A 14,204-nucleotide genomic window follows, 5' to 3' on the forward strand; every position below is an offset into this window, starting at 1 on the left:
TGAGGTGGATTGAATCAGTGACTGGGGTAATCGGGATGGTAGTGTTGGAGGCAGTGCAATTGGCACAGGACAGAGCAGGGTTTAGGGCTGTTGTGCATAAGGTCGCTATGAGTCACAAGTGACTCGACTGCACATAACAACAACAACAACATATATACACAATTATATGCATATTCTTGCTGTATACTGTAGAGTTGGAACCAACCGATGGCTGACTCTCCTGCAGGTTTTCAGATGCAATTAATCACACAAGAGGAGATTGACCATCCTTTTGTATATATGCATAGATAGAGACATGCAGAAACAGATACATATATAGAGATAGAGATACAGATATAGATAGCCTCATAGCAAGAAGCTATGCTCAAATCCCAAAGGCACAGTGTTTGAAGCCACCAGCAGCTCCGTGAAAAAAGGATAGGCATCTCCTCCTATGCAATTAACTGCCTCTAAAAATCCATTGGAGTATCAGTTATGGGTCAGTTCTGACTCTTGGTGCACACAACAACAATGACTGCAATAACAACTCTACCATAGAGTTGAACAACTGTCTGTCTATCATCTATCTATCTATCTATCTATCTATCTATCTATCTAGCTAGCTAGCTAGCTAGCTATCATCTATCTATCTAATCTATCTCTATAGACCTATCTATATAGATATATATATATGATGTTGTTGCTATGTGCCTTCAGGTCACCTGTGACCCATAGTGACACTATGTTCAGCAGATTTGAACACTGCCTTCTCCTGATCCAGTCTCACTAATTCCGACACACCAACCCCAATGACATAGTTACGATATGAATCCATCTCATCTGAGGTCTTTCTCTTCTGTGCTGTTCCTCCACCCTTCCAAGCATGATGTCATTCTCCAAGGACCAGTCTCTCCGGGTCATGTGCCCAAAGTATGTGAGACATAGCGTCAAAATCTTAGCCTTCAAGGAGAAACTTGTTTTCACCCCCTCAAAGACAGACCTAATTGTTTTATTGGAAGTCCATGGTATGTTCAAGACTCTTCTTCAGCACCACAACTAGAAGGCATCGATTCTTCTGTTTACCTTAGTCTTTGTCTAGTTCTCTGAAGCATAACCAGTAATTGTGAAGACCATGGTATGGATTAAGTGCACCTTAATCTCTAGACTGACACCATTGCTTTTTAGCACTCTGGAGAGGTCCCTGACAGCAGATTTTCCCAGTGCAATGAATCTTTTGATTTTCTGACTGATGGTGTTAAAAGTGTTGACTGTGGTGCTGAGCAAGCTGTAATTGTTAACAACCTCAATCTCTTTTCCTTTATCATGGTGCTGTTAATTTGCCTAGTGGTCAGAATCTTTGTCTTCTTGATGTTAAAGTTCAATCCATATTGAAGACTACAGTCCTTGGCCTTCTGCAGAAAGCACTTCTTCTCTTCTTCAGTTTCAACAAGCAAGTTTGTGTCATCTGCCAAATGAATGTTGTTGATGAGTCTTCCTCCAATTTTGATGCCACATTCCTCTTCATAAAGCCCTGCTTCCTAAATGATCTGTTCTGCATATAGATTGAAAAGAGATGGAGACAGGATGCATCCAGGACACACTCTTTTCCTGATTTTGAACCATGCAGTGTCCCCCTGCTCTGTTCTGAGGACTGCTTCTTGGTCCAATTATAAGTTGTGTATAAGCATGATCAAATGCTCTGGGATTCCCATTTTACTCAAGGTTAGTCATAATTTGTTGTGATCCACACAGTCAAATGCCTTTGCATAGTCAATGAAACACAGATAGGCATCCTTCTGGTACTCTTTGCTTTCTGCCAAGAATCATCTGACATTGGCAATAATGTCTCTAGTGTCACAACCTCTTCTAAACCCAGTTTGTATTTCTGGTAGTTCTCTATCAATGTACTGTTTAATCGTCTTTGGATAATCTTCAGCAGGATTTTGCTAGCATGTGGTATTAGTGATATTGTTCAATAATTTCCACACTATGTCAGGCCAGCTTTTCTTTTTAAATGGGAAAAAATATGAATCTCTTACAGTCAGTTGGCCCAGGTAGTTTTCCTCCAGTGTTCTTGGCACAAGCCGGTGAGACCATCCAGGGCAGCATCTGTTTGTTGAAATATTTCAGATATATCCTGGGGCTTCCCCCCACCCCAAGTCCTTCAGAGCAGTCTGCACTTTCTCTTTCGTCACCATTGACTCTTCAACATATGTTGTTTCTTGAAATCTTCTGTGTCAGCAAATTCATTTTGTTACAGTGACTCTGTATACTCCTTCCATTTCCTTTTAATGCTTCCTGAAATGTTCAATATTCTGCGCATAGCATCCTTTAGTATTGCAACTTGTGGCCCTAATTTGTTCTTCAGTTTCTTCAGCTTAAGAAATGCTGAGTGAGCTCAGCCCTTTTGATTTTCTAACTCTTTGCACATTTCAGTATAATACTTTGCCTTGTCTTCCCATGCTGCTTTTGAAATCTTTTATTTAGCTCCTTAACTTCCAGATTTCTTCCCTTTGCTGTGGCTTCTGAGTGCTCTAGTGCAATATGCAGGGTCTCTTCTGAGAGCCATTTTGGTTTTTTCTTCTTCCTCTTTCTTTGTAATGATTTTTTGCATTTTTCAGGGATGATATTCTTAATATCTTTCCACAGCTCATATGGTCTTCATTCATTTGTGTTCAAGGCCTCAAACCTGTTCCTGATATGCTTTTGAAATTCAAGGGGGATAGAATCAAAATCAAATTTTGATACCTGTGGATATGATTTGACCTTCTTTAGTTTTAATTTGAACTTGCATATGAGTAGTTTATGGTCTGTTCTACAATCAGCACCTGGCCTTGAAAGAGTCAATTTTCAATAAAATTGACAAACCACTGTACGGCAAGTGGACACACCAGGGCTATACGACCTAGAAGAATGTTTGAACAAAAACAATGAAAGACAGGCCCGAGGGCCATGGATTAAAAGTCACCCACTTTTGGCTGGTTCAACATAATAATCAACATAATTCACCATATTAACAAAATAAATAATAAGAGAACTGAGGCACAAACAGATTTGTACACCAATATTCATAGCAGCATTATTCACCATCGTAAGAACATGGAAACAGCCCAAAAGTCCAACCACAAACAAATGGATTGAGAAAATATGGTATATTCACACAATGGAATACTATGCAGCACACAGGAGCAATAATTCTGTAAATTATCAACTAACTTAGGAGGGACTGGAGAGCATTATGCTGAGTGAACTAACTTAGTCCCTCAAGGATAACTATTGTATAAAACCGTTACTGTAGAATGAGTATAAGGATCCAGGAGGGGTGGGAGAGACTGGAAGCAGAGGGATGTGGTTGTGGAGGGGGAAGGAGTGATTAATCATTGGGTTGTAAAATTTGATGGGTAGGGGTGTAAGGGAAATTGAAAGAATTTGTCTGAATTTGTATTCTAATTTTGTACATAACCTAGTAGGGAAAAAAAATAAAAATAAAGAGATAGATAAAGTTTCATAGGAAGTTTTTTTTTTTAAAAAAAAGAACCATATGATCTTATAAATTTATGTAAAAATAGCATTTGACAAAAATCCAACACCATTCCTGATTAAGACACTTAACAAAATTGGAATAGAAGGGACTTTCCTCAATATAGTGAAAAATGTATGCAAAACCAAGAGCCGATATCATTATCAATGGAGAAAGACTAAAAACATTTTCCTTATGAACAGGGTCCAAACAAAGATGTGCACTCTTACCACTTCTACTCAATACTGTACTGGAAGTGCTTGATAGGGAAATATGACAAGAGAAGGAAATAAAAGGCACCCAGATTGGCAAAGGGATGGTTAAAATATCACTCTATGCAGATGATATGATAGTGTACATAGAAAACCCCAAAGACTCAACAAAAAAACCTGTTAGGTCTAGTAGGCCAATTTAGTAGAGTGGCATGATATATGATCAATATAAAAAAATCAGAGTGATTCCTCCACAGTAACAAAGAGAACTCAGAGAAGGAAACGACAAAAGGAAAATCATTTACAATAGCCAACCACAAACTGAGATACTTGGGAGTGAACCTAACTAGAGATACAAAAGACCTATGCAAAGAAAACTACACAACATTTCTGCAAGACACAATAAAAGACCTAAAGAAATGGAGAAATGTGCCCTGTTCATGGATAGAAAGACTTAATATTGTGAAAATGACAATGCTATCAAAAGCAATCTATATATTCAATACAATTCAAATACAAATACCAAATTCATTTGTCAAGGTGATCAAAAGGGAAATTTTCAAGTTTATCTGGAGAGACTAGAGACCCAGAATAAGCAAAACACTTCTGAGAAACAAAAATGAAGTGGGAAGTATAGCATTCCCTGCCTCAAAACCTACTATACAGTGATTATAACCAAAACAGCATGATAATGTACAATGACAGGCTCATAGATAAGGGGAACAGAATTGAGAACTCAGTAATAGACCTATCTATGTATGATCACTGATATTCGACAAGGGAATAAAAGCTATCAAATGGGGAATGGCACCTCTTTAAAAAATGGTGCTGGCAAAACTGGACTGCTACCTTCAGAAAACTGAAACAGGATCCACATCTCACATCATACACAAAAATCACCTCAAGGTGGATAAGAGACTTGGGAGTAAGACCCTCAAATCATAAACTTCATAAAAAACAAACTGGGATCAAGCTTAGAAGTGCTAGTATATGGTATAAAGACATTGCCAAATACAGCCAGCAATGTACAATCTAAAGAGGATAAAATTGATGAATGGGACCTTCTAAAAATTAAATCTCTGTGTCCATTAAAATTTTTTTTTCCAACAGGGTGAAAAAGAAAACCTACTGAAGGGAACAAACATTTGGCAATACCATCTCGGACAAGAGTTTCATGACCAAAGTTTATAAAATACTCCTGGATTTCCACAAGAAGTCTCATAACACAACTACAAAATGGGCAAAAGACACAGAAAGAATTTTCACAGAGAAAAATATTCAAATAACCAACAGACATATGAAGAAATGCTCCAAATCACTGGCAATAAGAGGGATGCAAATCAAAACCACAATGAGGTACCATCTCACTCTGGTAGCAGTGGCAAAGTTTAACAGGACAGCAAGTAATAAATGCTGGAGAGGATGTGGTGAGATAAGAACTCTTTTACATAGTTGGTGGAATTGTACAATGGTACAACCATTCTGGAAGACAGTTTGGTGCTTCCCCCCGCCCCAAAAAAAAACCTGAACATAAAAATTCCATACAACCCAGCTATTCTGTTGCTTGGAATATATCCCAAGAAAATGAGAACTGAGGCTCAAATGGAAACCTGTACACCAGCGTTCATGGCAGCATTATTCACCATCACAAAAACATGAAAACAGCCCAGATATCCAACCACAAACACATGGATTGAGAAGTTGTGGTACATTCATACAAGGAAATACTATGCAGCAAGCAGGAGCAATAATTTTGTAAGCTACCTAACTTGGGAGGGTCTGGAGAGCATTATTGAGTGAACTAACTCAGTCCCACAAGGACAAATACCGTATAAAACCATTATAGTAGAATGAGTATGAGGATCCAAGTAGGGGGGCGGTAGGATGTTAATCATAAGGTTGCACTATTTGATGGGTGGGTGGAGTGAAGGAAATGGGAAGGATATTTTGTGAAACATAATGTATTCACACTTTGTAAATAAACCAGAGTAATATGACAAAAAAAAAAAATCAGCACCCGGCCTTATTTTCCTTGCGATATTGTACTTCTCCAACTATTCTTTCCATGGGTGTAATCAATCTGATTCCTGTGCATCCCATCAGGTGAAATGTGTATAGCCTGCATTAATGTATCTTCCTTCCTTTCTTCCCCCCCTTTCCTTTCCTTCCCTCTCCTCTCCTCTCCTCTCCCCTCCCCTCTTCTCCCCTTTTCCTTCCTTCCTTCCTTCCTTTCTTTCTTTGCTCGTGCTCTATCTCTCACTCTCCCTCTCTCTCTCATTCCCTCTCTCTCCCCTTCTCCTCCCTCTCCCCCTTCCTCCCCCCCCTTGTTATGCACCATCAAATCTGATCCAACTGGCACTTCTCCAGTGAAGCATGTGGTAGATTTGAACGACACACCTTCAGGATTGAAATGTAGCTTCTTTCCACTATGTCACCAGAGCTCTCTTGTGTTTCTTACAAAAGGTATTTGCAATGAATAATCATTGATTGTGCAGGATTCTATCATTCTATCCCCACCCACATTTCTGTCACCAAGCCCATGTTTTCTGACTACTGATCCTTCTTCTTGGTTCCCAAATTTCACATTCCAGTCACCCATTTATTATTATTAATGCTTCTTGGTTATATGTTCGATCGATTTCTTACTGCAATAGTTGGTAGAAATCATCTATTTTCTCCTCTTTGGCTCTGGTTGTTGATGCATAAATTTGAATGATTGTGGTATTAACAGGTCTTCCTTGTATATGTATGGATATTATCATGTCATGTATGTACATACAGACACACATACATATACACACAGAGATTGTAAAACATTGTAAGACAAAGGCATAACTTTTAAGAAACATAAACCACATCTACAGGAATAATTTGAGATTTACTAAAATGGCTTCCATGGAATAGTAATCTATAACAAAGTAATAAATTACACAATATCTCTCTTTACAAGTAATCTGAAGGTATCTCATTTGCATCAGTCTTAAAGTAAATGTGTGTTTTTGCATAATCATGCTGTTTTCTGCCATGAACTTTCCAGTAAGCACGTGGCTGATAATTCTCTATCCTCTTGCATTCCAACTAAGTCTATGAAATTAAATCGTATTAGAGGATCTAAAAGAAACTGAAAAACAAAATAATTGTGAGGGTTTTTCTGAAAACAAATGTGAAAGTCAAATGAAAATTAAGTACTGTTGCTTGTGTACCTATTAGTTTCCGTAATTGGTTATACAAATGAATACAGTTCTTTTGCGCTGGAAACCCATTCAAGAAAGCTAATGCAGTAATTACCATGCAGGTTACCTAGGGAATCTCAGACTAATTACTGAAGCTCAAAGATCTTCTGTCTGGGATAAAACCTGTTTACCAGAAGTTTCCAGAGCTTCACAAAGGAGCTTTCAAGGGTGAAGCAGACAAAGTGAGGAAGGAGGAGCAGAAGGCGTTTCCTGGTCTGTTTGACATAATTGTAAGGAACTTGATGTTATTCCTAAATATTTCTTAGCCATGCTCAAGCAAATGACTACCTTCTAGTTTCTAGAAATGAGAGGTGCATAGTGTCAAGAGCAATAATTTCATAAACTGAATCTCCAGGAGATTTTTCACAAATTATTATCTCTGTGATAGCTGGTACTTAGAGGAGAGAAATAACAAGAGGAGAATTAAAAGCAAAATGCAGATAACTCAACATTTTTTACTCTGCACGACTATTTGTAAGTCAAATTAGATGTAAAGGGAGAGAAAAAGCAAATACGAGTTTAGACATCTTTGACTCTGAAATTCTTATTTTAACTGGGTTCAGTTAGGAACTCACAAAAATCTAAAACAGAAAATTAGAATGTGTGGATTAAAAAAACACATAAATCAGAGCTAAGACCCCACCTAAACTTGTTATAAACAAATTGCTATGAAGTGGATCCCAAATCATGATGAATCTATGTGTGTGTAAGTGTAGAACAGGGTTCCACGGTCTCAATGGCTGGTTTTTTGGAATTAGATCACTAAGCCTTTACACTGAAGTGACTTTGGTAGCGTGGAATCGCCATCTCTTCAGGTGGTAGCCAAGCTATGTTAACAGTCTGCACCAACTTGGAACAAGCTTGATCTAATCATGTCTAGATGAAAGGTGAAACAAGCCAACAAATCTCAGAGCAAACAACCTCAGCTCTTAAAGAGTTGCCAGAAATACCTTAGTTCTCTTGTAGGGATCAAATTCCTAGAAGATCTACCACAAGTTCTGAATCTTTTTCCCAGAAACATATACAAAATTTTACATAGAATTTAAAGAGACTTTATGGGAGTCACTGACCTCAGATTAAAAACTTCTCTAGGTAAACCTCTCGTGTTTCAGAGTAAAGTCTGAAACATCAGGGGCTGACTCAAACCCAAAGTGACCAATTCTTGACCCACAATTAAGTGGCAAATGAATAGTTTATTGTTGTTGTTAGGTGACGTAGAGTATGACTCATAGCGATCTTATGAACAAAAGATCTGAACCCTCTTCTAGCCTGTGCAATTCTCACACTTCCTGACACACAGGAAGCAGTCATGAGAGCAAACATGATCCTTGTGGGGAAATGAAGACTGCCAAGTAGGTGGATTGTGAGAGAGTTCTATTTTATTACATGTTGCTGTTGTGTGCCATTGAGTCAGAAGCAACTCATAGCTGACCTTCCAGTGGGTTTTCAGAGGCAGTTTAATTGCCCTGGAGAAGATAGCCCATCCATCTGCCATGAAGCAGCTGATGGATTCGAACTGTGTGTTTTGGGGATTATAGCTCAGCTTCTTGCCACTAGGCCACTAGTGCTTATTTTATTACACTGTTGTTGTTGTTGTTGTGATGTGCTGTGAGTTGCTTGTGACTCACAGCAACCCAATGTACAACAGTTCTGAATCCTGTTCTATCTTGAGCCAATTTCATTTTCTCTGACACATCTACTCCCATTACCCCAGTTACTTGGTCAATCCATTGCACCCAGGATATTTATTCCTCTCTGTTCTGTCCTTCCATCCTTCCAAGCATGATGTCTTTCTCCAAGAACTGGTTCCTCCTGGCAAAGGGAACAAAGTATGTGAGACAAAGCTTCAAAATCCTTGCATCCAAGGAGCAGCTTGGCTTCACTCTCTCCAGGACAGACCTGTTTGTTCTCTTTGCAGTCCATGGTTTAATCAATATTCCTTTTCAGTACCACAACTCAAAGGCATCAATTATTTTTCTATCATCCTTAGTCACAGCAAGAAATTGTGAATTCTATGGCCTGTATCAGTTTTTAGACTGACAATATTGCTCTTCAGTCCTCTGGAGAGGTCTCTTACAATAGATTTACCCAAGGCAATTAGACGTTTGATTTCCTGGCTGCTGGTACCAAGAGTGTTGATTGTGGTTCCAATCAGGCTGAAATTGTTAATAATCTCAATCTCTTTACCATCAATCATGATCCTGCCAATTAGTCCAGTGGTGAGTATCTTTGTTTTCTTGATGTTGAGCTTCAATCCATATTTAAGGCTGCAGTCCTTGACCTTCTGCAGTAAATAGTTTATTACCTAGCCAGTTTTAAATTGCAGTGGCTTTTCTTTTTTTGGAAGAGGATATTTTCTCTTAGCAATGGCTGCCTGCATCTGGTAATTCGATGTCAACTCAAACACAGTCAGACCAAAATGGGATTTATCTTCTTAACATCAAATTCCCTTTGAAAGTCTTCTATTTACCAGTAGTACTGCTATTAGCCCAAGTAATCAGATCCAAAATTTCTCATTTGTTGCTGACTCTTTACTTTTCCTCTGCTTCAATAAGAAAGCTGGGAGCTAATATGCAATCGATTCCTGCCAGTTCTTCACTCATTACAACTATTTACTGGGCATCATCCATAGCTAGCCAATAGAGAAGAGAAGATAAATAGAAACACCAGGCCTCCAAGAAACTCAGTGATGGTCAGGAATCCTTTCCTTAATGTTTTCATAGTTACTGTCAAAGTCTTAGGTCTTCATCACCCTTTAGTATTTTGTTCATTATACTATCTACAACCATCCCCAGAATATTCTGCCATCAGCCTATTTATTCCTTCCTAAGATCTCAATTATGTAACAAGCTGACAGCATACTTGCCCTAGGAAGAAAGGATTGGTGGTCTACTTTGAAAAATTAGCCCGTGAAAATCCTGTGGATTTCAACTGTTTAAGGTGCAAATGATTTGGGAAATGGTCCAAGATTAGGTAGCATTTGCTCTGTCGCTTCATGGGGCCATCATAAGACATGTGTCAATGTCATGATGAGAAATAACTAAAAAGTCTAAAACCCACTGCCACTAAACAGACTCATGCTCACAGCAACCATCCAGGACACAGGGTAAGGTGCACTAGTGGCATAGTCTGTAGCGTGTTGTACCACTAACCAAACATCACGTGCCTCTGGCAGTTCAAATCCACCAGTGATTACAAGGGAAGAAGATGGAAAATCCGTCCCCATTAAAATTTACAACCTCAGAAACCTGGAGAGACATTAAGTGAGAAGTGAATTACCGGCAGTTAGTTGAGTTTTCAAGGACAGAGCAGAACTTCTCAGAGGGTACCCAAGGTGGTAAATCTTTGCACACATCTTTCTCCCAAGAAGCGGCTGTCAGGTTTGAACCATTTACGTGTTGCTCAGAAGCCAAATGCTTCAACCACTGCACTACTAGGGCTCCTTCTAACAACCTAGTCTCTGAAAAGTAAATTCATTGTGTTGTTTCCTATAGTAGCACTACAGGATTCCTGATATCTACAGCAAAGCTTTTTCCTAAAAACCATTTCAAAAAACTACATCCCACAATGATCTTCCAGTATTTGATGAAATCATTCATTTTGACAATAACTCATAAATATTCATATCCCTATTTCTAGTCTTTCCAAACTATGAGTTCTTCAAGGTCAAGAAAGCAAAAACAAAAAGTTCAAAACCTCTTGCATTTCTTTTTCTTTTTTACCCTGCACCCATTTTTCTCACATATATTTATCATATTTCTACTTTGCACCAGACACTGGGCTTGGCACTGAGAGTGCCATGAACACAGTAAATCTTCTGCAGATAGATGACGGTGAATACATTCAGCCTCCTTCACCATCAATTAGCATATTTAAGAAAAGCACCTTTTTAAAGAGCTATTTTTAAATCATGTGACCACAGGAGTTACAGAATTTTCAATAACACCCAGATGTCAGGGGCTGCAGATGAATCAGGTTGCATTATCCATTTAGAATGTATGTCCATGTTTATATTCTTTAGGAATTAGTTTTCCTAATTGCTGCTAAAAGAATATTACCACCTTTTATATAAAAAAGGTTTATATTGCGCTTTGTCTTCAGTTTTGTATAGAATACTATAAATAAACGGAACAGAAAACTATTTAGCTTTTGACAACCATAATAATAGGGAACATTTTTATAATGCCAGGTTTATAAATAAACCAGAGACTTCCCAGATTTGGCAAGCTCTGTTAGTAAATATTTAGGGAAGTGCATTGTTTGTTATAATTTAATTGCATAGACATCTGTGCAGGGTTTATATAACTTAGTTCACAAAAGTGCCCTAAGAAGAATGGTGTTGTTATTGTTGTTAAATGTTGTTGAGCCAGCTCTAATTTAGTGACCTGATACACAACAGAATGAAACCCTGCCCAATCCTGCACCATGTCACAGTCCCTGCTGTGCTGTACGCATTGTTGCAGTCACCGGGCCAGTCCATTTAACAGAGAGTCTTCCTTTTGTTTGCCAGTCCTCTACCTTCCCAAGAATTATGTCATTCTCCAGGGACCAGCTTTCCTAGTAATAATCTCCAAGTATACAAGACCAAGTCTCACCATACTTACTTCCAAAGAGCATTAGAAGCAAAGGCCATTACAAGAGAATACATATGTAAGGAAATAAATAAATACCACTATGACTACCCTTTTGAATGACAGAACCCAATACATATTATAGACCCATGTTTACTTAAACTGGCCCTGATGTGATTAATAGGCTACCGAGTAATTGGCATGGCTAATGATGCACTTAAAAAAAAATGAAAATTTTTATTTTATATTGGTTTAATTACAAAGTTCACATATATTGTTTTTCACACTGGATCTTTCCTCTTTCCTTTACCCACCCTCCCCTCCACCCATTAAATTGTGCGACCCTATCATTAATCCTCTCCCCCCATCTTCACCCCTCTGTTCCCCTCCTTTCCCCCTTGGATCCTCATGCACGTTCTACAATAATGGTCTTATACAGTATTTGTTCTTATGGGACAGAGTTTGTTCACTTAGCTTAGTGCTCTCCAGCACTTTTTATACTGAGAGGACATTAAGTAAAAATGGGCTTTCTGTCTGTATACAATGAATCTATACATTTCCGTTTGCTAAAATCTGCAATACTGACTCTACAAGGTTTAAATTTGAAAGATTACTGATTTTTTTAAAGGAAAGGTGGAAGAGAAGAAGAAAAAGAAGGAAGAAAGGTATGAGAAAAAAGGACAAAATAAAAAAAAATAATAAAGAACATGTTTCTTTTTAAAAGGCCCCAGGTGGTGTACATGGTTTGTGCTTGAACCAAAAACTGTCACTACTTAGAAAATCTTTCTAGCTAATCATCATGGATTGAACCTCAGTTCTTCAACATCTTCCTCTGCCTTTTTTTATTTGTCCTTTAATTCACCATTATCTGAGCAATATCCTGTCTGGTCTTCCTGTCACTGGAATCACCCAAATCTAGTCTTGAGTAGATTTATGTAACATGAAAAAACTGGAAATGAACTTGGGGAACAGGCATCCTTTTCTCACCTCTCATTCTGAAATGTCACAATTAAGAAAGATACTTAATGATATTGTACAAAATCCTGCATCCAGGCATATGTCAAATACCACCATCACTACCAAGTTCATTCTAATTCATCGAGATTTGATGTCTATCAGACTAGAACTGTGCTCCATTGGGCTTTTGTTGGGTTTCATCAAGCTGAGTCCTAATCACTGACCCATACGACAGTGCAAAATTATTTTCTAGGCTATAATCTTTGTTACAAGCAAAGAACCAAGCCCTTCTTCCACTACACTCCCATACACCAGTGGGTTTGAACTTTGCTAACTTTTCAAGTTAGCAGCTAAACACAACCAATCTATTTACCATCTCTCACACGCAGCACATAATGATATAAATGGTACAAAAAAGAAGATACAATATCCATAAGCTTCGTAAGCCATCCAACAATTTTTTTTTTCAAATTAAGAACTTTAAAATTTAATTCTACTAATATAATATAATATGGTGTTCTGGTGGCATAGTCTCTAAGGAGTTATGCTGTTAACTCCTGGTGACTTTGTGGCAGTTCAAATCCATCAACAATTCCTTGGTAGATAGATGGGCAATCTCCTCCCATGAGATTTACAGCCTCTAAAAACTACCTGGAGGGTCATCTGGGAGTCGATGAACAGCAGTGAGTTTGAGTTTGTTTTTAATATAATACCAATTACTATACTAAAGCTTTCAATACAGTGGGAGACTGAGTAAGGTTAAGTAGTATAAAACACATGACTCGGAAGATAGGATTTCAGAATTAAATCATCCTGAACACCAGGTTATCCCTTTGACTTTTCTTTAAACAGCACAATGTCTATTGTCCTTACAAAGCAAATACATTTAGTATTTTTATCTCAAATTATTTACGGATGTTTTTTACCTAAAATTTTCATATTCTTCTGCTTGTCGTTTCCAAGGACAGTTCCGTACGTTTGTGATAATCTGAAGGTAGTCATCCTCTGAATACCTAAAAGTTAAATGTCAATGAAATTAGAAAATAAAGATCTCAGATATGGCGATACAAACACTTAAGACTTCTTGGAAGTAGCATTTATGAGTCTAAAACTCACTTTAGACTTCTAAATGTTTTCTAAAACAAGATGAAGTAGAAATAAACAAATATCATGCTAAACACCAGCATCATATTCTTTTTTAAGAAATATGATGTTGGTTCAGGAATCTGTAATTTACACATATCATAAACCAAATTTAATCTTACAAATAAATCATGACAATATACATATGCAAATACAGATATTAAGGACATTTAAGTTTAGCTTTAACTTATGACAAGTAAATACGTATTTTATGGATACCAGAAATAGATGAATTATAATTTTATTCCAGAATCCAAAAGTTATTTTGGTAGATATAGATAAAATTTCCCCAGAATAACCTTAAATTTTATTTCTCTATTTTCTTGCTAGGTATTATCGAGTTAACTATGATTCATAGTGACCTTATAACCAACAAATCTGAACCTTGTCCTAGCCCACACTATTCTTCAATCTGTGTCCTGATTGAGCCCATTGTTCTAATTCCTCTCTCTATTGTTGCACTTCCTGCAAAACAGATTTTCTGAAGGGTACATTTTAGAACCAGGTTGAGTTGGCAAAGATGTACTATCAAATGCATTACACCTATTTATATTACAAACTTAACACTACAATGTTTATATGTTGAGAT

At 37.6% G+C, this 14,204-nt stretch overlaps 1 protein-coding gene across 1 annotated transcript in view; it reads right to left on the minus strand.

The window, feature by feature from the left end:
- The window catches only part of ST8SIA6 (ST8 alpha-N-acetyl-neuraminide alpha-2,8-sialyltransferase 6), a 272,465-nt gene that overhangs the window by 51,095 nt on the left and 207,166 nt on the right, over nucleotides 1-14,204 (minus strand). The window contains exon 4 of the mRNA XM_006894298.1: nucleotides 13,399-13,485. Within this exon, the coding sequence (XP_006894360.1) occupies nucleotides 13,399-13,485 (87 nt within the window). The remainder of the gene's footprint in view (nucleotides 1-13,398; nucleotides 13,486-14,204) is intronic.

The sequence above is a fragment of the Elephantulus edwardii genome, unplaced genomic scaffold (genome assembly GCF_000299155.1).
Source record: "Elephantulus edwardii isolate Elephantulus edwardi_28Jun2011 unplaced genomic scaffold, EleEdw1.0 scaffold00139, whole genome shotgun sequence".
Taxonomy (NCBI): domain Eukaryota; kingdom Metazoa; phylum Chordata; class Mammalia; order Macroscelidea; family Macroscelididae; genus Elephantulus; species Elephantulus edwardii.